General features: G+C 46.5%; 1 protein-coding gene across 1 annotated transcript in view; it reads left to right on the top strand.

The window, feature by feature from the left end:
- Window positions 1-20,120, top strand: part of svep1 (sushi, von Willebrand factor type A, EGF and pentraxin domain containing 1) — a 78,575-nt gene that overhangs the window by 46,092 nt on the left and 12,363 nt on the right. The window contains exons 6-36 of the mRNA XM_070992735.1: window positions 1-180; window positions 2,093-2,287; window positions 4,605-4,723; window positions 5,135-5,264; window positions 6,654-6,761; window positions 9,292-9,423; window positions 9,558-9,749; window positions 9,955-10,076; window positions 10,168-10,273; window positions 10,364-10,567; window positions 10,718-10,951; window positions 11,084-11,245; window positions 11,334-11,495; window positions 11,890-12,051; window positions 12,703-12,791; window positions 12,937-13,033; window positions 13,170-13,283; window positions 13,594-13,707; window positions 13,944-14,145; window positions 14,385-14,542; window positions 15,153-15,351; window positions 15,427-15,602; window positions 15,758-15,882; window positions 16,006-16,135; window positions 16,298-16,468; window positions 16,817-16,990; window positions 17,109-17,228; window positions 17,317-17,493; window positions 19,128-19,212; window positions 19,324-19,515; window positions 19,694-19,861. Coding sequence (XP_070848836.1) covers window positions 1-180; window positions 2,093-2,287; window positions 4,605-4,723; window positions 5,135-5,264; window positions 6,654-6,761; window positions 9,292-9,423; window positions 9,558-9,749; window positions 9,955-10,076; window positions 10,168-10,273; window positions 10,364-10,567; window positions 10,718-10,951; window positions 11,084-11,245; window positions 11,334-11,495; window positions 11,890-12,051; window positions 12,703-12,791; window positions 12,937-13,033; window positions 13,170-13,283; window positions 13,594-13,707; window positions 13,944-14,145; window positions 14,385-14,542; window positions 15,153-15,351; window positions 15,427-15,602; window positions 15,758-15,882; window positions 16,006-16,135; window positions 16,298-16,468; window positions 16,817-16,990; window positions 17,109-17,228; window positions 17,317-17,493; window positions 19,128-19,212; window positions 19,324-19,515; window positions 19,694-19,861 — 4,699 coding nt within the window. The remainder of the gene's footprint in view (window positions 181-2,092; window positions 2,288-4,604; window positions 4,724-5,134; window positions 5,265-6,653; window positions 6,762-9,291; window positions 9,424-9,557; window positions 9,750-9,954; window positions 10,077-10,167; window positions 10,274-10,363; window positions 10,568-10,717; window positions 10,952-11,083; window positions 11,246-11,333; window positions 11,496-11,889; window positions 12,052-12,702; window positions 12,792-12,936; window positions 13,034-13,169; window positions 13,284-13,593; window positions 13,708-13,943; window positions 14,146-14,384; window positions 14,543-15,152; window positions 15,352-15,426; window positions 15,603-15,757; window positions 15,883-16,005; window positions 16,136-16,297; window positions 16,469-16,816; window positions 16,991-17,108; window positions 17,229-17,316; window positions 17,494-19,127; window positions 19,213-19,323; window positions 19,516-19,693; window positions 19,862-20,120) is intronic.

Here is a 20,120-nt window from a genome sequence, read left to right as displayed (position 1 = left end):
TCCGCTCCTGCCCGCCCATCTCTCGGCCCCAGCACGGCTTCCTGAGGTGCAGCGACGGCGGCGCCTCCTTCAGGACGGAGTGTCAGGTGGGCTGTGAGCGAGGCTACAGGCTGGAGGGAGACTCCAGGCTCACCTGCCAGGCCAACTCGCAGTGGAGTGGACCGCAACCTCGGTGTGTGGGTAAGCCTTCATCCCCTCCAAACCGCTGTCCTGTGCGTTACATCAGAAAAAGACGGAGTAGCTCTGGTTCCTGTTGTCGTGAGGTGCTTTTCCTCATGCTTCTTATTTCTGTTTCTCAGAGGTGACTTTGTCTTTCTGCATGTTTCTATTTGTAAAGAGGACTTTCTACAAGCTAAAGGCATTAAAGACTTTTCAAAAGCACAGTAATCCTCTCAGCCATCTGACTTTCCCAAATCAAGTTGTTGCGGCAGGCGTACATGCGCTGTGAATGTGGCCCTTTGGGCAAACATCCTGATAGAAATCTGCGAGGAGACACTGGGTCACAGCTCCGTCTCAGTCTAATTCACTTAACGTCCGTCCTCTCTGAGGGAATTCATCCGTCTCAGCCACCAGGTTTTTGTTTTCATTGGTCATGCCTTCATCCAAAGTCTTGTGGTTCCCTCATCTATGGAGTTAAATTAGATTTCTTTATTTGGTTATTCAATTTGCATTATTTTCCATGATAAATGGCACAGCCCTGCGTTCAGTCACACACACACACAATAGGTTTCTCTCACAGTACATCTTTCTTATAGCCTGACTGTGTTTAACTATAAGCTCATATTGGCTGTTTGGTCTTGCTCAGTGATTCCTGCCTGGCTTAAAAAACAGATAATTTATCAAATGAATGACTCTAAAATAACACACGATATTGGTATTTCTGTGTAAAAACATGTGGTTTTACACACACATGTAAACACATGAGAACACGCACTCACACATGCACAGCGGTTGAACATATGGTGTGTATTTGCACAGGGCCACACTACATCATCCAGAGAGAGACTCATCTGCTTTCTCATAGCAAACTGCAACCACCACATAGACACATGCACACAAAATTACCCACACACTTCGCAACTGATAGTTAAGTTAAAATAGTTGCGCACACTCATGCCCGCCACAGAGAGCACCCAGGTCAGGCACAGAAGCACACAAAAAAGGGGCAGTGTGAGAGCCACAAACCTCCGGCCTGCGCTGACTCACTTCCAGCCAACCAGCTCGCTGCTCTATTTAAAAAAACCCGACCGTCCACTTCCGGAAAACTCTGTTTATCGATAACTACCATCTCTTTCCCTGCGTGCTCGGACTGAGTTACAGCTTGTTTGTTTGTCCAGCTCAGCGTTTTCCCGTTGCATCTTTAACACAGCCACGAGGCCCCCGTGGACTGCCGTCGCAGCTGAGCGCTTTGCCTTCGTGTTTGTTTGCACTGTGGTGAAACGGGATCGGACCTCGACTGCCCCGAGAGGATGCAGAGATATTTATCATCTGAATGAAATCCCTCTCAGTGATTTCTCCCTGTACAGCTCCCACAGCTGAAGCCAGTGAAGAAGGAGTCAGAGAAGGAGAGAATGAGAATGATCTATCTATTAAGCGAAAGCCGCGCTGGCCTGCATCCCAACAATGCATAAAAATCCTCCAGTGTGTGCGTCCTGTGGTCAGTGCTCTCTTAGGTTCATATCCGACCAACTGTGTGTTGTTTGTGTGCCAGTTTTTGAAACGCAGACCCTGAAAATAGCTTTATTGTTGGCATTTATTGTGGAGCCAGCTGAAAGTAAGATCACATCGTGTTCGGGTAAAAACACAGGAAACACACTCACAATCCTGGACGAGGTTTATTTGCTTGTTCTGCTCTGTTTTTTCTGCTCAGACCGTCTTCCAATACTCAGCAGCAGGCCTGATTTCATTAGAGCACAATAAACGCTAATTCATCTCCATGCAGCTCTGAAAGCCTCTTCAACTGCTTTTGATGGTGAAAAATAGAAAAGAAAAGGAAGAAAAGGAGTCATGGGATGTGGAATCCGGCTCAGTTTGGACTGTCACTGTAAACTATATCAGATTCATCTCTTGGTTTCTCCCACTCTGTCCCCAGAGGTGCGTTGCCCTCCCATCGTGACCCTGAAGAACATCTTGCTGGCGCCCCCTGCCTGCGGGAAGAGGGCAGCATCGCCGGGCTCCGCTTGCCTGCTCACCTGCCGTCAAGGTTACACTCTCCAGGGAAACAGGAAGGCGGTGTGTCTGGGCTCTGGGAACTGGACAGCTAATGTCCATAAAGCCGTCTGTACAGGTAAGTATGTGTGTTTCCTAAAGGGGAGATTCACCCTTTCGCCTCTGCAGCCCTGAGGTCAGAGGTCATGCCCAGCTGTAAAAAAAAAAAAAGGAGCTTTCTTGACAGAAGTTAGATGACAAGATTTATAAAACTCTTGTATCTGGAGCTGGAGCTGAGAGGCGATTAGCTTAGCAGAAAGACTGGAATCAGGGGGAAACATGGAGAGTTATATGCTGTAACTTCAAATATGTCGTCTGCACCCTCTGCAGACTCCTGCTAAAAAATACTAAAAGATAGCTGCATTAGAAAATCTTGGACTTTGTCTTATTTGGCTGTACCTGCCTGTACTTTCCCATCTTAGCTTCAGTATGACGGTATGGCGCTAACTCGTACTGCAGTTAAATGTACATGCTTAGAATGAATGACGCTTGTAACATGTAGGTGTATGTGCAAAGCAGAAAGAGAGGGATTGTAAAAAGAGCCAAAAAAAAAGAGAAAGATACTGAATACGTGGAGAAAGATATAAAAGGAAAACAGCAGGAAACTTGGAGGGAGAATTTTTTCCATTCTGTATTCCCCCGCTCTGCATTTTCTCCGCTTTGTGAATGGTGAGAATGGCGCTAACTGTGTCGAAGCAGGCCTCGGGTCGCTAACTCAAACCATACCATGTCCGAGCTCTCGTGTCTCCCCCCTCCGCTCAGACTGGGCTGGAGATCATTATAAGAGACTGCAGCGCTCCAGATGCCTCGCAGGTGAAACAGGTGGTGCAGAGCGGCTCGGCCTGCTTCCCCTCAAATGTCCTCAACCTCCTCATTTCCTCACGGTGAAAGTTTGCTAATGAAGGGACTGCTGTCGTTAAGGCGCCATAAAGATGAGAACGAGCGGAGAGGTAGGGCCGACAGGGAGGTGAGAGGGGAGGATGAGTCATCCGTAGGTGTGTTAAAAAGAGGTGGCAGAGAGAAGATGGGTTTTTCTGATCCCCTCAGGCACAAATGGGTTGAGGGAAGGAGGTAAAAAGAGATATTGAAAGGTAGATGAGGTAGAAAGACGGAGTGCTGCAGTATGGGCGGCACATTATGAGGAGATCAAGAAATGCAAAGCAACTGCAGAGTTGAAAGTGCTCTTTGTAAGCTTCTGGCTTGTTTCGCCTCTCACTCCTTGTTGATGACACCCAACGTGAAATATTCCTCCCTTGTTATGAAGATGAATGGAGCCGATCGGAGCTGAGTGTGTTAGTGTTTAGCAGAGACGGATGCCTAAGTGGATGGGTCATCAGGTCCAGATGGGAACAACTCTCTTACACAACGCAACAGGCATGACCGCTGCCGATCGATGGGAGATTCAGCTCTTGGAGGCTTTACTCGTTTACTGCCGGCTCGAGCCGAGTTGAACTGAAGTGTGCTGGCTTCACATTATTATGACATGCTGCATGGAGAATGAGAAAATGGAAGAAGCTATTTCATCCAAGGGTCATGGTGGCTGTTGAGTTGCCATGAGCCAAGTAGGCAGACATTAATTCTTCATATGTAGAGGGCTACCCATCATCTGAGGCGAGGGGTGCTGTACATCTGCACAGCGGCGAATCGATTATAATGAATGATGAAAGTGAGAACATTTGATATTCTCTTTTCTGCAGCCAGACCTTTCCTGCTTGCAAGAGACCTCGCAAACGCATCTATCTTTCTTATATTTCAATGCTGCTGCCGTCCCATCGCTGTTTATTGCACCTGGCAGTAGATAAAGTGGTATGAGCGTTTGGCATTGGGTTTGTTTCCATTTTAACCCTTTAATCGCAGGTCAAAAACAGGAATTTTGGTTGCACACAATCAGGACTGAAAGGGAAAAAATGTTTCATCCTAACAGTTGCATTCAAGATGTTGGTTCACCTTGAAAGTCCTGTTACAAAAGCTCTTTTCAGATCAGTTCTTCTGTCTCTTCTAACCCGTGCTCTTCACCATCGTGGCCTGATGTTGAGCTAATGGGTGGACAGAGATAAGGGACACTTATGACCGCATACAGTATACAAGTAACGTCAGCGGGATTTGGTCTTGTTGGAACAATGACAGCAGTGCACTCTGTCTTTGATTCAGCAATGACCGATAGTGAGTGTGTGATTAAAGGGGTCACGGGTCAGATGACATCAGACATCTATTTCCTCAGTGGAAACAAGCAGCAGGCTGAGGTCAGGCTGAGGATGCGATGGGGTGAACATCTGCGATATTTGAATCTTACTGTATCTAAATTTTAACTGGATTGAGATAAAACATTTGTAATGTCCAGTCCCTCGTCTGATTGCCTCCTTCCTCTAAAGCTTTTTTTCTCTGTGTCTCCTCAGATGTTGTACCCCCGGGGATCCAGTGCCCCAGGAACATCGTCGCAGAGACGGATGAGCGGCGCGGCACCGCCAACGTCAGCTGGAACGTCCCGACTGCCACCGACAACTCGAAAGAAGAGGTTGGATGCTAAAAGTGTACAGTAGAAGGGATGCAACTATAGATTATTGTCATTAGATTTTCATTTTTTATTATATATTCAAGATCAAAATCAGCAAATAATATGGTTTCAGAAGCTGGAACAAGAGAATCCACTTTTTTCGCCAGTTAACTCTCCTCACTCTCTGAGGCGATGCAAGGATTTAGGTTAATGAGTCCCAAATGATTCAAATATTTGAGTTTTTTATCATTTTGGCTGCTCTTCCAATTAAATACTGGATACTTTTACGTCTTTTGATTCATAAAAGTCCTTCAAACAAAACAGTATGTAAAGGAAAACTCGCTCTGGTGTCCGCAGACATAATTTGTGACATGGGCTCATAAGGACTATTACTTCTAATAGTCAGTATTTTACCGTCTCTCCCTCCTCCAGGTGGCGGTGCAGGTGAAGCCAGTGTACGCCCCTCCTCAGCTGTTCCCCATTGGAAAGGAAACCATCACATACATTGCGACCGACCGCTCTGGGAACCAGGCTAACTGCTCCTTCACAGTCACTGTCATCGGTGAGTTCATCCTCTTGGAGACTGCATGAAAGCAAACAATGGATGCTGCATGTGGCCTCTCGTGGCTCATTTCACTGAGAGAGGAAGAGCTGAGAGAACTGTTTCTGATTACTGGTCATATCTTTTCTACAATTCAATAGATATAAAGGCAAAAATATCTATAGAATTAGAAAAATTCAGACATTGGCGCACCCTGGTGGTGGTATTCCCTGAGTGGTGATGTCGCCAGTTTGGGATTGTCTCAGAAGCTGTGCTCACATCAAATTATACACATACTGGCTTGAAAGACATTACAGACGACATGAAGACGTCTGATCTGATGAGGCAAGGCGTCTCCTAATGACAGTGACATCAGCTTGTTGGCTTTCTGCCTCTTGTTTGTCTTCTTCCTTCTTCTCCCTGCTAATGCTGGCTCCAGTACACAAAGCAGGGCTGATTTGTATACATATGAAATGTGTTTCAGATCCCTGATGTGCTCCAATGGCAGCTCTGACAAATTCCCATTTAAGCGTTCAAATGCAGATCGCATGTAAAATTGCTGATCCGACCGCAGTATCTGCCCTGTGGTCCACATCAGAACTGATTAAAAGAAAAAGCCTGACACATTCGGAGGAAATCCTCAGCAGGTGCTGCACCAAACCGGACAAATCAAGGAAAGAATCGTTCCAAACAAACGCAGATGCAAATTGACGACAATTAGCAACATGTGATCAGTCTTAAAAATCACTGAATGAGCAATCATCAGCTGAACGTGAGAGCGATTTGAAAGCAAATCAATATGATATTATTCACACGCGCTCTGTCTAAAACGCTTAAAATCAGCTGCAGTGTGAGCCAACATTTTATTTTTACATGCACGGCACAGAAGTCAGCCTTCAGCTCACCTTCAGTGCAGATGCAACCGCCTGCCCACCTCTGTGCTGCAGCTTCTTTCTGTCATTCAGTGTAAAACTGCGATTTAAATGAGGAGTCTGCCCCCCCCCTCCAGCAGATGCCAAACAGGGTTAGTGCAGCGAGTGAAAAACAGGGGTGTCCCATGTCAGCCGCTTGATAATCACAGCAGTCAGGGGGGAAAACCTCGAGCATGGTAGCCGTGAACATTTCCATATGTTATTATGGTGGTGGAACGTTGTGGTTTTTTATTAGAGACATGTGTTTAACTTGTGCCCTCTGACACTCTGTACTGCTGCGTCGAAAAAGTCAGATCCCAGCGCAGCACTCTGCTCCCGACTGTTTCCTTAACATCGCTATAATCCATCCCAGTCTGACTAAAACTCAAAGCTGCCATCGATATGTTTAATGTTCCCAAATGTGCTGCTTTCATTGTGTGTTCTCTGCCTGATCATGAGGCATTACACCTACCGTTATTAACCTTATGTCCCTTTCTAGATACGGAGCCCCCGGTGATTGACAGGTGCAGGTCGCCGCCCACGGTCCAGGCCACAGACACGGAGACGGCGGCCGTTTGGGAGGTGCCACAGTTTTCCGACAACTCAGGTATGTCTGGTCGCCGTTCTCAGACGGCAGCGCAGTCGATGGTTTATTCTTTTGCTCCTCTGTTCCACTCGGCCCCACCCTCTTCCTCCACTGATGATGGTTAAACAGGATCTTTTCCGTTGGTCGACTGGAAAAAGGGGATCAGGATAGGACCTTTGTGTGTGTGTGTGTGTGTGTGTGTGTGTGTGTGTGTGTGTGTGTGTGTGTGTGTGTGTGTGTGTGTGTGTGTGTGTGTGTGTGTGTGTGTGTGTGTGTGTGTGAGTGAGTAACGGTGACAGACACTGGACATATGGTGCAGTGGTGAGAGGATGGATTGTAGTTGTGCGCATGAATGTGTCATTTGTGTGTCTGCATTTAAGGGAGTGATAGAGAGAGAGAATAGGACTTGTGGGCAGATGAAGCTGTTGCAGTGTCTGTTAATCTCATTAATGTTAAAACAGATGGAGGCAGCAGAGAGAAGCAGGTGTTTTTCCAATAAAAAAAATGCTCTTTTGTGAGAATTCGTGCTCACTCACGTCCGTTTTTCACACAGTCATTTGTATAATTATGTGAGCGCGCACAGGACTCGACTCATAAGTGAGTTAAATGTTTCTGAATCACGTGTCAAAGCACAACTTGTGTTTAATCAGAGTAACGGCAGCGCGCAACAGATCGGGGTATTAATCACTGTCTCAGCAAAGCTGACACTCCAGCAGTACACCCACAGGAAAAATACTCGTCCGGTTCCAAGTTGGCCCAGTGGAGCCTCGGCTAATAGCACCATAGCAAAGCTGCAGTGAATTACAACTAAAAGTACTGCATTCAACATTACTGTACAGAAGTATCAGCAGCAATATATACTGAAGTATCAAAAGTGAAAGTCCTCATATGTCCTACTCTGCTTTTTTGAATCTGGGTTGTAATATACAGAAATGCATCATGTCTCATGATATGTTGATGTCAAGGTAAACTATTATCCAGACACTCCCGAAACAGCCTCCTTCCACTGCACATTTATTAGATTTATTACAGTGGTTTTGTTGGGGTACTCCTCCACAGATCTGTTAAAATTATCACATCGTCTTGTTTTTGATTTCTAACACATTCGTTTACTAAATCTCTCAAGTGTTAATCCATAAACACAATGTCCTCTCACCAAGTCTTTTATTGCAGCTCCATCTAAAAGAAAATCAGTCTGGACCACATTATTGTGCTGTTGCAGGCCAGTTCAAGAGGTCACAAGGCACATAGTGGCTGTTGGGAGGATTTGATATACGACCTGTTGGTGTCTGTCGTCGCTCAGCACGTTGATGCTTAACAGTTCAGACTGATCATGCTATAAAAGAGCGCATCAAGGCCCCTCTGCCAAACAGACTAAATATCGTAGAGCTGGCTGGCTTTCTCCTGGCACTCTAGCTGCACCCAAACAGCAGTGGTGACAGACAGCAAACCAGACTTCTGCAGGGTTCCAGCCCACAGCTGGGCCCATGTAATTCATTGGCTCTGGCTTCATACACACACATATAAATAATCCTAACGCGGCTCAGATATGTATTTGTGTGTGTACACAAACGTAGGCAGGCATGGAGGCTCACACAAACACAGGCCTCACTGCCAACACCCAGCGTGCCCATTCCCCACCTGGCTGCAGAGGTGCACCCCCATCAAACACACACACACATACACACACACGCTGTAATAACAGGCCGCTGCGGCTGCTTCGGGCCGCACGACGTCAGCCCAGCGCTGCTTCGACGTCAGTGTTTTGTTTTTCCAGGCCCACACCCTGATGCCAGCACTATATATAGTCACGACTCAGCAGACGCACACATAAACACACGCACAAACACACACACACACAGGCTATATATAACGGGAGACACCAGACTCCAGCAGGCCAGACATGTGTCAGCCCCGTTAGAGCGACTGTTAATGGAGAAGGTGGATTGGAGTGAAATGAAAGGTCAATCATTCTCTTTTCCACCTTTTTCAATCTTGTCTCTGCAGATACAGTTTCCTATGTGCACGCACGCACACACACACACACTCACACACACACTCCTCATCACCGCTGCCTCTCCCAAGCTTCTACCCATCACTCACTTCACATGCAGTTTTTTTCTCACGCCAAGCAGACTATCGCATTTTTCCCTCTTCGATCCCAAGAGCGGGATTTTTCTGCTGCCGTGTGATGCCCAGACACACCATTCCCGTGTCAACATATCACTGTTTAACATAACTCCTATGGCTTACTAAGAGTGAGTCATCCTGGAAAATGGACTAAGGCCAAGGCTGCCCTCTGCAGGATGACTGGAGGAACAGCTTCTGACTCCAGAAAAAGTTCCTAACGTCAAATAACGTTCTTCTCAAAGCAAATATTAGTGAAAACTTCCTCATTATTTTCATACATTTGTCATAACTGGACAGTATCAGTGTCTGCCGAGGTTTGGCCATTGTCATTAGAGTGATGCTGGTGACTGATGACAGTTAAAATGTGTCATATGCACTGTGTGTCTGTCACCAACACTTCTGTAACGTGTGTCTCTCTCAGGCGGTCGCCTCACAGTGACCAGTAGCCACAGCCCAGGCTCTCGGTTCCCAGTAGGAGAGACTCTGGTCCAGTACACGGCTACTGATGCAGCAGGAAACAGCCGCACCTGCAACCTCACCATCACTGTGCAAGGTATGGACAGACATGACGGCTCTTTGAATGGCTTTTATCAAGTCTTGCATAAATTCACAGATTTTTTTTTGGTGTCATTTGTATAAATATTTTACGACCTAATTGACCTATTGTTATATACCGTGTGTGCTCAGGGACGACCTGCGACCAGCCGTACGCCCCAGTGAACGGAGAGTTCCTCTGCTCTGAGGAAGAGGAGGGCGTTAACTGTACTCTTCATTGTAAAGACGGCTACAGCTTCACTCAAGATGCAGTGAACAGCTACTTCTGCGCCTACAACGGTGTGTGGGAGCCACCGTACTCTCCAGACAGACCCGACTGCTCAGGTAATGGCAGCAAAGGTGTTCTGTTACTTCTTTTTTAAATATTTAGGTGCCTGTGGTGTACTCTGTAGTACTGCTTATCATGTGCACACAGGTATGTCTCATCACTGCAGGCCCATTTTTTAGATTTCTTAGGTTTTGGCTAGCTGTGCCTCACAATAAAACACATCCAAATTCCTCCTTATAAACCACTTGCTGTCCCTCTCAGAGAACCGTATAGCAAACAACGGTTTCAAGCCCTTTGAGATGCTGTTCAAAGCGTCTCGCTGTGACGATGTGGACATGGTCAAGACGTTCACTGGGGAGTTCAACACCAAACTGGGAGGCATGGTGAGGATTTGTATACTGTATATACACACATACACACTGATTTGCTGTAAATCAGCTCTCAAACACGTGCTGCTTGTTTTCTTCTCCACAGCTTCCCAACATTTGCAGCAGTGATGATGTCACCTGCAAGCTGGAGGTGATGTCAGCGGGTCACTGTATAGAGTACAACTACGACTATGAGAACGGATTTTCTATTGGTAGGATACAGAACACACCCTGCTAAACATCCCGCCTGTATTTTAAGTGACGTATCTTATAAAAGCTCTTTGTTCTTCCCTCTGCCTCAGTACCAGGGGGTTGGAGCAACAACTGGGGTCCTCAGGGCGCACAGGACTATGCCTACTTTGAGTCGGGCTTTGCCACGGGCACTCGGCAGCTCGCCAGGCGGCAGCAGGACAGCGGCGTGCAACCCCACCAGCGCACCAAGAGGCACAGAAAAATCACAGGACCCACCAGAGACCAAAAGATCCAGATCTTTTTTAACATCACAGGTATATTAATTTGATTATTGACCTTTGCAGCGCTGGTCGACATAATGACTGAGCGTGTTGTGTGTTTTATACCTGTTCTATACCACTTTTTTATATTTAATGCCATCAGTTGTTAGTTATCAGTGCTTTAAACTTTGTCCATTCTCCCAGCAAGCGTCCCTCTGCCCCTATCGAGGAACGACTCAATAGAGGTGGCCAATCAGAAGAGACTCCTGCGGACGCTGGAGCAACTGACCAATCGTCTGAAGCGAACGCTGGCCAAGCAGCCGCTGTCCAGCTTCCACGTGTCCTCAGAGATGATTGTAGCTGACCCCAAATCTCTGGAGAGCAAGAAGGCCTTCCTGTCCTGCAGGCCGGGCTCAATGCTCAAAGGCAGGATGTGTGGTGAGTGGGTTGAAAGGAGCACAATAATACAGTATAAAATACATGAAAATTTAGTGGATTTTAAGAATATTTAATACTGCTATAAAAGTTTTATGTTTAGCAGTAAATCACTAATTGCGTGTGCTCTTGCAGTCCAATGTCCGGTGGGAACCTACTTCTCTCTGGAACATCACGAGTGTGCGAGCTGCTGGCTGGGCTCCTACCAGGACCAGGAGGGTCAGCTGGAGTGCAAGTCCTGCCCTGAGGGAACCTCCACAGCCTATCTGCACTCTCGCAGCATCACCGAGTGCAAAGGTAAGACGCGTCACACAGTCAGCCCTCAGCCCTGTTCTGCCCGTGTCTGAATGTTGTTCAGGATGTGGTGATGTGCCTGTGTTTGCAGGGCAGTGTAAGCCTGGTAGTCACTCTCTGAATGGGTTGGAGATCTGTGAGTCATGCCCGCTGGGTCACTTCCAGCCTGGTTTTGGCGCCAGGGAGTGTCTCGTCTGCCCCGACGAGACCTCGACTGTCACCAGAGGAGCGGTGGATGAGACGGAGTGCGGAGGTGATGCAGTTTGACAGTGTGCAATGTGCTCGCTTAATGTCTTACCTAGCTAGGTAACAAAAACAAATATGATTCCAACAAAGGAAACGTGTCTGTTAGTATTTGGCATTCATGTGCAGAAATTCCTACTTGGAAATTTCATACAGTTGCCCTTTAATGTTGGATGATATATCTGGAAACTGAACATTTTTGCTACCTCAGTCTCCCAGTTGAAATACAAAAAAAAAGCCATAACCTTTAACAGTGTGGAGCTCCCAGCTGTTCCACTTTTCAACCAGCAAATGCCACTGTTTTAAAAAGCAATTCTGGGACATTCTGGCTCTTCACCTGCTCCATTTTAATCCTCCATTTCTTTCTTTTTTCCTCTCATCATCTCCGGTCTCCGCTCCTGCAGTCCCCTGTTCGGCGGGTCATTTCTCCCGTACTGGTCTGGTTCCCTGTTACCCTTGTCCCAGAGACTACTACCAGCCTGAACATGGCCGCTCCTACTGCCTCTCCTGTCCCTTCTATGGAACCACCACCGTTACAGGGGCAACCACCATACAGCACTGCTCCAGTAAGTGTCCTCAACCAGAAAAAAAACCCCAAACCTAGAATGTTGAACATCTATTTGTGTATCCAGCTTTACTGGAACAAAACACATTATTCAGACATATAAAAAGCTCTGTTGTGCACAGATAAATGCAGAGTTTGGCAGATTTTCACACAGCAGAGTTGTCTTTTAACACCGCTGTGCCGTGTTGAGCTGGCATGTAAGATGACTTATGTTAAATTTCTACAAGGCGTGCCAAGTGAAGTCCGCAGAGAGCGAACTGTAAGGAGCTGTTCAGTGTCAGGCGCTCTGTGTGACAGCTTTTCTACAGTCTCTAAACTGGCTGCCGTCGCTCCAGTTGTGTGGCGACTGATCTGTGTTGTGACAGCTCAATCCAATTGGAAAAGGAATTACTGCACGGGATCAGGGGGGAAATGGAAATAATATGGCTTTTATTGCTCTGCTGCCGAATGGAAATGAATAACACTGCATGCCTGAAGTGTGGGAACGAACAGTGGTTAGGACATGCTGCCAGCTTTCAGTAAGAATACAGGCTTTTGTTCAGGCACATCACAACCGTCTGCGGGTCTGGTGGCAAGGGGAAAGATCCTTGCCGTGTTTTTCCGACTTGTCTTTGCTTGCATTGCTGGTATTTTCTCTGGGTGTCATTGTCAGGTTTCGGCTCCAGTTTTCTTCCCAAAGAAGAGAGTGTGACTGCAGCTCCAGAGGTGGAGGTCATTGAAGACTACCAGGCAAGCAGCCAGGTTAGCTTTAGCTTATCTCTGATTATTTGCATTATGTCCAGATCCAACACAGGGCACCTATTAACATCAACTGAAGGACTCACTGGACAGAGTTTTTGTTGAAAACTTTACTGCCCCAGTGTGATCTGATTGGCTGTTCCTGCAGGTTTTCCACGAGTGCTTCCTGAATCCCTGTCAGAATAAAGGCACGTGTGAGGAGGTCGGGGCAGGATACGTCTGCACCTGCATGCCTGGGTTCACAGGTAAATCACCAGCCAGAGACTTAAATAGCATACATGTAATAACAACTTTAATAAACAAGGGGGACTTTTAAGCATTGATAAGATCATCAGTGGTTTGTATGTTGATCATACCATGTGACTGTATTCTCTCTCTCAGGTGCCAAGTGTGAGATTGACATAGATGAGTGTGACTCTGCGCCCTGCCAGAATGGAGGCCTGTGTAAGGACGGTATGGGGGACTTCCAGTGCCAGTGCAAGCCTGGATTTTTAGGTGAGAGACCATAGAGGAAATAATTGAAGATGCACACAAAGATCTTGAAGTTTTAATGTGTAAATGATGGAGGTTTAGGGATTTGACTCGCAGGCTGTTGACTAAACCAGGCATTTGTCCTCCATCAGCAGATGTCACATCACTCATGTCGGATCTGAACTTTCCACATGCAAAGAGCTCCTGCTGTTTCTGCTTGACATCTCTCCAATTTCTATTTCAGCCAGCAGTATTTGAGATCACTCACAAACCCTAATCACACACTGTGCTGTATCTCCCCTCTGTGCTTCTAACTCTTTCCCGTTTGTCTCAGGGTCTCTGTGTGAGGCGGAGGTGAACGAGTGTGTCTCCTCCCCCTGTCTGAATGAAGGCGTGTGTGTGGACGAGGTCAACAGGTTCACCTGCAGTTGTGCCGGCGGCTTCACAGGTTAGATGACAGGGCTGGGTTACATTTCCATAGTAGACATCAGTTGATTTCGCCAGCAGTCAAACGGATTGCATAACATCAGATAGACAGATAGTCTGTAATGTCTGCTATTATTGAAAGCAGTCTGTATAGAGTATATACTATACACACATATAATTATACACCATGGTGTAGAAGAAGAGTTATGGCTTCGAAAATGCAGCCGTTTTACTCCTTGTCTTTTCTCATTCCCGCAGGATCTCGCTGTGAGCTGGAAATAAACGAGTGCCTCTCCAACCCCTGTCTGAACGGAGGCGTGTGTGAGGACCTGACGGGCGGCTACACGTGTAATTGCGCCGCTGGCTTCTCAGGGGATCGCTGCGAGGTCAACATCGACGAATGTTACAGCGCCCCCTGCCTTAATGGAGGCTCGTGTCTGGACGCTGTTAACAATTTCAGGTAGTAATTGATGGGAAGAAGCAGCTCTTTGCTTTTTATAGCAACCTTTTAGTCCTTGTTACATGCGTTGTAATGTAAACTGTACTCGCTGAACTGGTTGCTTTGAATACAAATACAATTTCAGGTGAATATGTAAACTGTCATCTCCTCAAAGAAGGAGTTTATTTCCAGCTGTGCATCATGAGCAGGAGTGTGCACCTGTAAGTGATTTTGTCCCGTGTCCTCCTTCCCTCCTTCAGGTGTCAGTGTGTGGAGGGCTACCGTGGCCACCTGTGTGAGGTGGACGTGGATGAGTGCGACCCTAACCCCTGCGTGAATGGGGCCAGCTGCCTGGACGGTCTGGGCTCCTACACCTGCCGCTGCCTCCCTGGGTTCAACGGAACCAGGTGTGAGACAGGTACTATAGGACAGATGACACATCACCATGGCAGCTCTGGAGGAGGGAAGGGAGAGATGTAAATGCTTTGCATGTGTGGCAGACATTATTGGTTTTATGTTACTAATTTTTTGAATTAAACACGCTTACAATGTGACTAAAACACATGAGCTAATGCTCCTATAGGTGTCCTGCAATAGATTTGTAGCCGTGGTCACATTAAAAAAAAATGCTCTCTTAGAAGTTTCTTTGCAAAAATTGCAAGAATATTTTCCTGCATGTGGCCCTTTTAAAGCAGCTTCTACCTCTTGTCACAAGTTGCATGTGAGCTGGTGGTGATTGAACCATCCGTTTAGCCACACAGAAACATAAGCAAAGATGAGATGAACGTTCTGCATGATTAAATGTTCCTGTCAGACATATCAGGATCCCACAAAAGTATCTTATAACCGCTTGTGAGGTCTCAGCCTCGAGGTTTGGAACCACAGTCGTTCAGCTGTCTAAATTATATGTGATTAAAGAGGGACAAGACCAATCATGTCGAGGAAGATTTAACCGTAACAGCAGTCATTTAATTTAAAGAAATGATTTTATTCACTCTATACATGTGAATGCTTTTCTGTCCTGCCAGAGATGTCCTCAGCCTTCAACCTGGACTTTGAGGTGTCTGGTATCCATGGTTATGTTATGATGGATGGAGTGATGCCGGCGCTGACAGAGATCACCTCCACCTTTTGGATGAGGTCATCGGACACCACCAATTACGGCACGCCTGTGTCCTACGCTGTGGAGGGCAGTGACAATGCTTTCCTCCTCATAGACTACAACGGGTCAGTGGCAATGATTCTTCTGCTTCTTCTCTCCTGTAGTAATTCCTCGCTGACCGTTGTTCCTTCTCCCCGCAGGTGGGTGCTGTATGTGAATGGTAAGGAGCGGATCACTGACTGTCCTGCAGTCAACACGGGTCTGTGGTACCACATCGGGGTGTCCTGGAGGAGCTGGGATGGCGACTGGAGAATCTACATCAATGGGAAGCCCTCAGACGGAGGCAAAGGCCTGTCAGTCGGCACCACTATCCCAGGTGTAGTGCTATCCTCGACCTCTTTCTGCCTTAACGAATTCTGAACAAATCTACAGAATGTAAGATCTCACATGCCTTTATGTTAAGGTATGAGAAGAAGAATGATTTCTCTGGGAGTTTTGGCTAATCTCCGACCATTAACACGTGTCCTGTAGGTGGTGGGGCGCTGGTATTAGGTCAGGACCAGGATCAGAGGGGCGAGGGCTTCAACCCTGTCGAGTCCTTTGTCGGCTCCATCAGCCAACTCAACATCTGGGATCGTGTTCTTACACCTCAGCAGGTAAACGGAGCAGTTGGCTGTTTAAGCGCTCCAAACGTACTCTTTAGGATTGCTCTGGACGATTTGAACCCATGTAGTCTTTAGTCATCCTGTGTAGTCATACAGTCCTCCTCTCTACTGTAGATCAAGGTCCTGGCCAGCAGCTGTCCAGCCTCCCATGTGACACACAGGGGGAACGTCCTCGCCTGGCCAGACTTCCTCACTGGGGTGGTGGGCCGAGTCAAAGTGAACCTCAACAGCATCTTCTGTGCTGGTAAGAGAAGCGTCACAAATATCAACCATATATACCCCTGAAATTCAAATACGTGACTTTAATTAAAGTGCAGTTTTTCAGAATAAAGCTTTTCAGTTTGTATGTTGTGTAAAGTCACACCGGCTCTGTCTCCAACACCAAATCCATTCCCGGTCCCTCCAGATTGCCCCAAGCTGGAGAACGCAGTGCCCCACCTGCATGCCTCCACTGTGGAGGTGAGCCCCGGCGCCCAGGTGCAGCTGTCCTGCGAGCCTGGCTACTACCTGTTGGGGGAGCCAGTGCTGCAATGCCAAAACAAAGGAGAGTGGAGTCACCCTCTGCCCAGCTGTGAACGTAAGGCAGACACACAAACTGCTCTCTGATTTGACTCATATCTATCTCATATGTCTTGGCTGATTTGACATATTTGTCACTCCGCTGAGCACATCTCTGTGTTGATGAACGATCTCAAAAAAACAAGAACAAGAAGAATTTCTAAGAAGTTCTACTGTTTTCTTTCTCTGATTCGAAATGTTTCAGCCAAGCATTTCCAAAGCCAAAAAGTAATATAGTCTCCATGTATTCCTCTCGCAGCAGATGGATACATGGTGTGACTCTGCTGTACATCTGACATACCAGTAAAATAATACAGCTGTAGTTTGAGAGCTTGTTGAAGTGAGCTGTGTTGTGCGTGTGTTACAGGAGTGTCCTGTGGGCCTCCTCATCCTCTGGAGAACGGCTTGTTTCAGGGGACAGATTTCCAAGCCGGCAGCTCTGTGGTCTATCAGTGTAACGCTGGCTTTTACTTACTGGGAGACACCAAAGTGCACTGCTCCAACAGTGGAAAGTGGGCAGGAAATCCACCAGCATGTCTCGGTATTTCATCACATAACACTGTTTTTTTAAAAATCGGTGATTTGTTGGAGGATCCACATGTGACAAAACATCTGTGTTATGTATTTGTGTGCATTTGCCTGTGTGTGTGTGTGTTCAGACGTGGATGAGTGTGCTCTGGGATCTGACTGTGACGGACATGCTAGCTGTCAGAACACAGAGGGCTCCTACACCTGCACATGCACCCCCCCATACAGTGGAGACGGCAAAAACTGCACAGGTGACAAGACAATGCACTGAAAGACACTCTGTGAACCATTTTATCTCTCCATAGATAAACCCATTTGTTATGTTTGTGTTCCCCACAGAGCCGGTGAAGTGTGAGAACCCTGGGGCTCCAGACTTCGGTCATAGAGACGGCAGCAACTTTCTGATGGGCAGCGAGGTTGTTTTCGGCTGCGAGAACGGCTACGAGCTGATGGGCTCGTCTCGCCTGCACTGCCTGGAGACAGGACGCTGGGACCATCCAGTCCCATACTGCCGAGGTGAAGTGTTGAGTGGTCATGTCATGCCATCACACTGCAGCAGCTGTGCTACACATTAAGTGCTGCAGGCATTTCAAGTGTCATAGCCGTGAAAGGGCCTTTCTCAAGGAGCGTGTAGCAGTGAAGGTGGACTCCTACCTAGTGATTGAGTTTCAGATTCAAGTATCTCATATTAATCACTTTTATAAGATCCTGTGAGAACAACTGACCAAACATCCTGTTGCCTTTTCAACTTCATTTCCATGAGCTCTGACCACAAGAGGGGACCAGTTTCCTTCTTTGGGAAGGATATTGGATATTTTTCCCATGAAAAGATTCAAACCGACAATGAATTTATCCCACTAAGTGTACAACATATTATTTTGATCCGTGGTCGTCCAAAAACTATTAGAAACATATCAGTGTTGCACTGGGTGACATGTATCTTAATTGCCATTGCTATTAATTATGATTATTGATATAACTTTGGGGAAACACATTATACATATTCACCATTAACCAGCTGCTTATTAGCGTGCATATTGGTAGCAGTGTCATGTGTTCAATTGTTTTTTTCCACATAGTTTTAAACAGGTAGCAGCGTCTGGTTGGTCATGTAAACGAAATTCCCTTCAATTTTGTGAAAGGCGTTGTGTGGTCTATGGTGACACAAACAGATGACACATTTTATGTTCCACAACGTTCACAACACTCGTACTTTGTATAATCAGTGTTTCATATGTTCCACCACGGCGTTTTCATCATGTCAAGCTACAATAAGAGATGAATGTACATTGACACATTCGCAGCTCAGTGGACAACCTCAGTAGAAAAAGATTCCTTATAATTGCAGTGATGAATCTGCTCTTTATTCAATATGATGAAGGAGTTTCCTCATCAAAGCATTCAGCTGTTGGAGCCATTAGGATCTGAGTAACACACCCATGAAACTACACAAATGCAATCACAGTCTCTTATTATTATGCAGATAGCAGAAGTCCTTGAATGCTTCAGGAGACGCACACAAGAGCACACAGAGATTCTGTGTATGCATACACACACATCAGAAAATAGTACGGACACACACACACACACATATGCTTTTCACAAACACACATTATGCAATGTGCCCGAGCCACATTGCTGTGAGGGGGTGATTATATATGCAGCTGTCTTTTTGTCTTCCACTGCGCAGCAGCTGAAAGGCCTGACCACTGCAGCACCTCTGTTGGCTCTGAGCCACATTCTTCCTCCGAGTGAAAAGGGGAACTAACTTACTCAGCGCCTGCAGACTGTGCTGATCTGTTACAGTCAGTCCAAGTTGGCTGTCAGCCATCATGCTGAGAGCAAGGTGATTACAGTTAAAAGTGACCACCAAATATATAGGCCACCTGAAATACATAGAGCAAATGCCTGAGGTCTGCCGCCACAATCAAACCGCTTTTAATTTAGTTTGTTTTTGCTTCTAACAGGCAGCAATAACAGAAGTTTGTTTTGGCTTTTAAGAGTGTCAGGATATCTCACCCTCTGCTTTTGATTTCAGTCTTTTTGTTTTCAGTTTGTCTCTTATGAGTCCCCCGTATTCATGGAAGTTCAGTACCTCTGTCATTTTATGTTGTGCAGCTACTAACGATCTCTGTGACGTTGCGCTCTAGCTCTCTCCTGCCCGACGCCAACTGTTCCAAAGAACTCCATGATGACGGGGAACAACTTCACCTATGGAAGCAAGGTGACTTTCAGGTATCATTTGCATCCCCTGCAACACCATGTTGTCATGACGACTATAGGAAATAAAGCATTGCAGGCTTTGAGTTTCTGAGCAGCGTCTGTATCTGCTTTCATTCACCTCAGCTGTATGACGGGATTCCTGCCGACGATCCCCTATGACTTCCAGTGTCTCGCTAGTCTGACCTGGAGCGGGACGCCACCTGTCTGTCACCCAGTGACCTGCGGGGGGCTTCCAAATGTTCCAAACGCCGACTACACCCTCAAAACAAACACATACCAGTCTACTGTTACATATACCTGTGTTGAGGGATACAGGTATTGCTTTATTTTTTATTGCAAGTTTTTATGACAGTAACAGTAAAATTTGCCAGTCCAAGATGATACACAGTCAGATAAATCCTGTTTATTTGAGGCGTTAGTTAAAATAATTTAAGCTTATAGACTCGGTTAACTCTGTGTGAGTGTGTAAACTAAGTCATGTGTTGGTGCGAAGACCACAGGGCTCCATGGAGGTGGTTTGTGAAGCGACAGGGGAGTGGAGCAGGCCCGTCCCCCGCTGTGTCAATGTCCTGTGCAGCGAGCCTCCCGCCCTGAAAGACGCCGTGACCGTAGGAGAGAACTTTGAACTGGGAAACAAGGTGCACTATGTCTGCAAAGAAGGGTAAATGTGGTTGAAGTCTCCTCAGTTGTGATGCTGTTTTGTCAACTGAATCTGAAACATGCTGAAACTAAGGAGATATGACACGATGCGGCCATTAATCACAGCAAAATATCGCAAATATATGTGTGTTATGTTAAAGAATTTCCCCAAATATAACAATAAGAAAAAGGGAAAAAAAAGCAACTAGGTGACAACAAGCTCCTCGGATGTTGGTGATTCAACCAGTTTGACCTGGTGAAGATCTGTACATGATCAATAC

Source organism: Chaetodon trifascialis, chromosome 23 (genome assembly GCF_039877785.1).
Source record: "Chaetodon trifascialis isolate fChaTrf1 chromosome 23, fChaTrf1.hap1, whole genome shotgun sequence".
Lineage (NCBI taxonomy): Eukaryota > Metazoa > Chordata > Actinopteri > Chaetodontiformes > Chaetodontidae > Chaetodon > Chaetodon trifascialis.
This window is presented reverse-complemented; position numbering and strand designations above follow the sequence as displayed.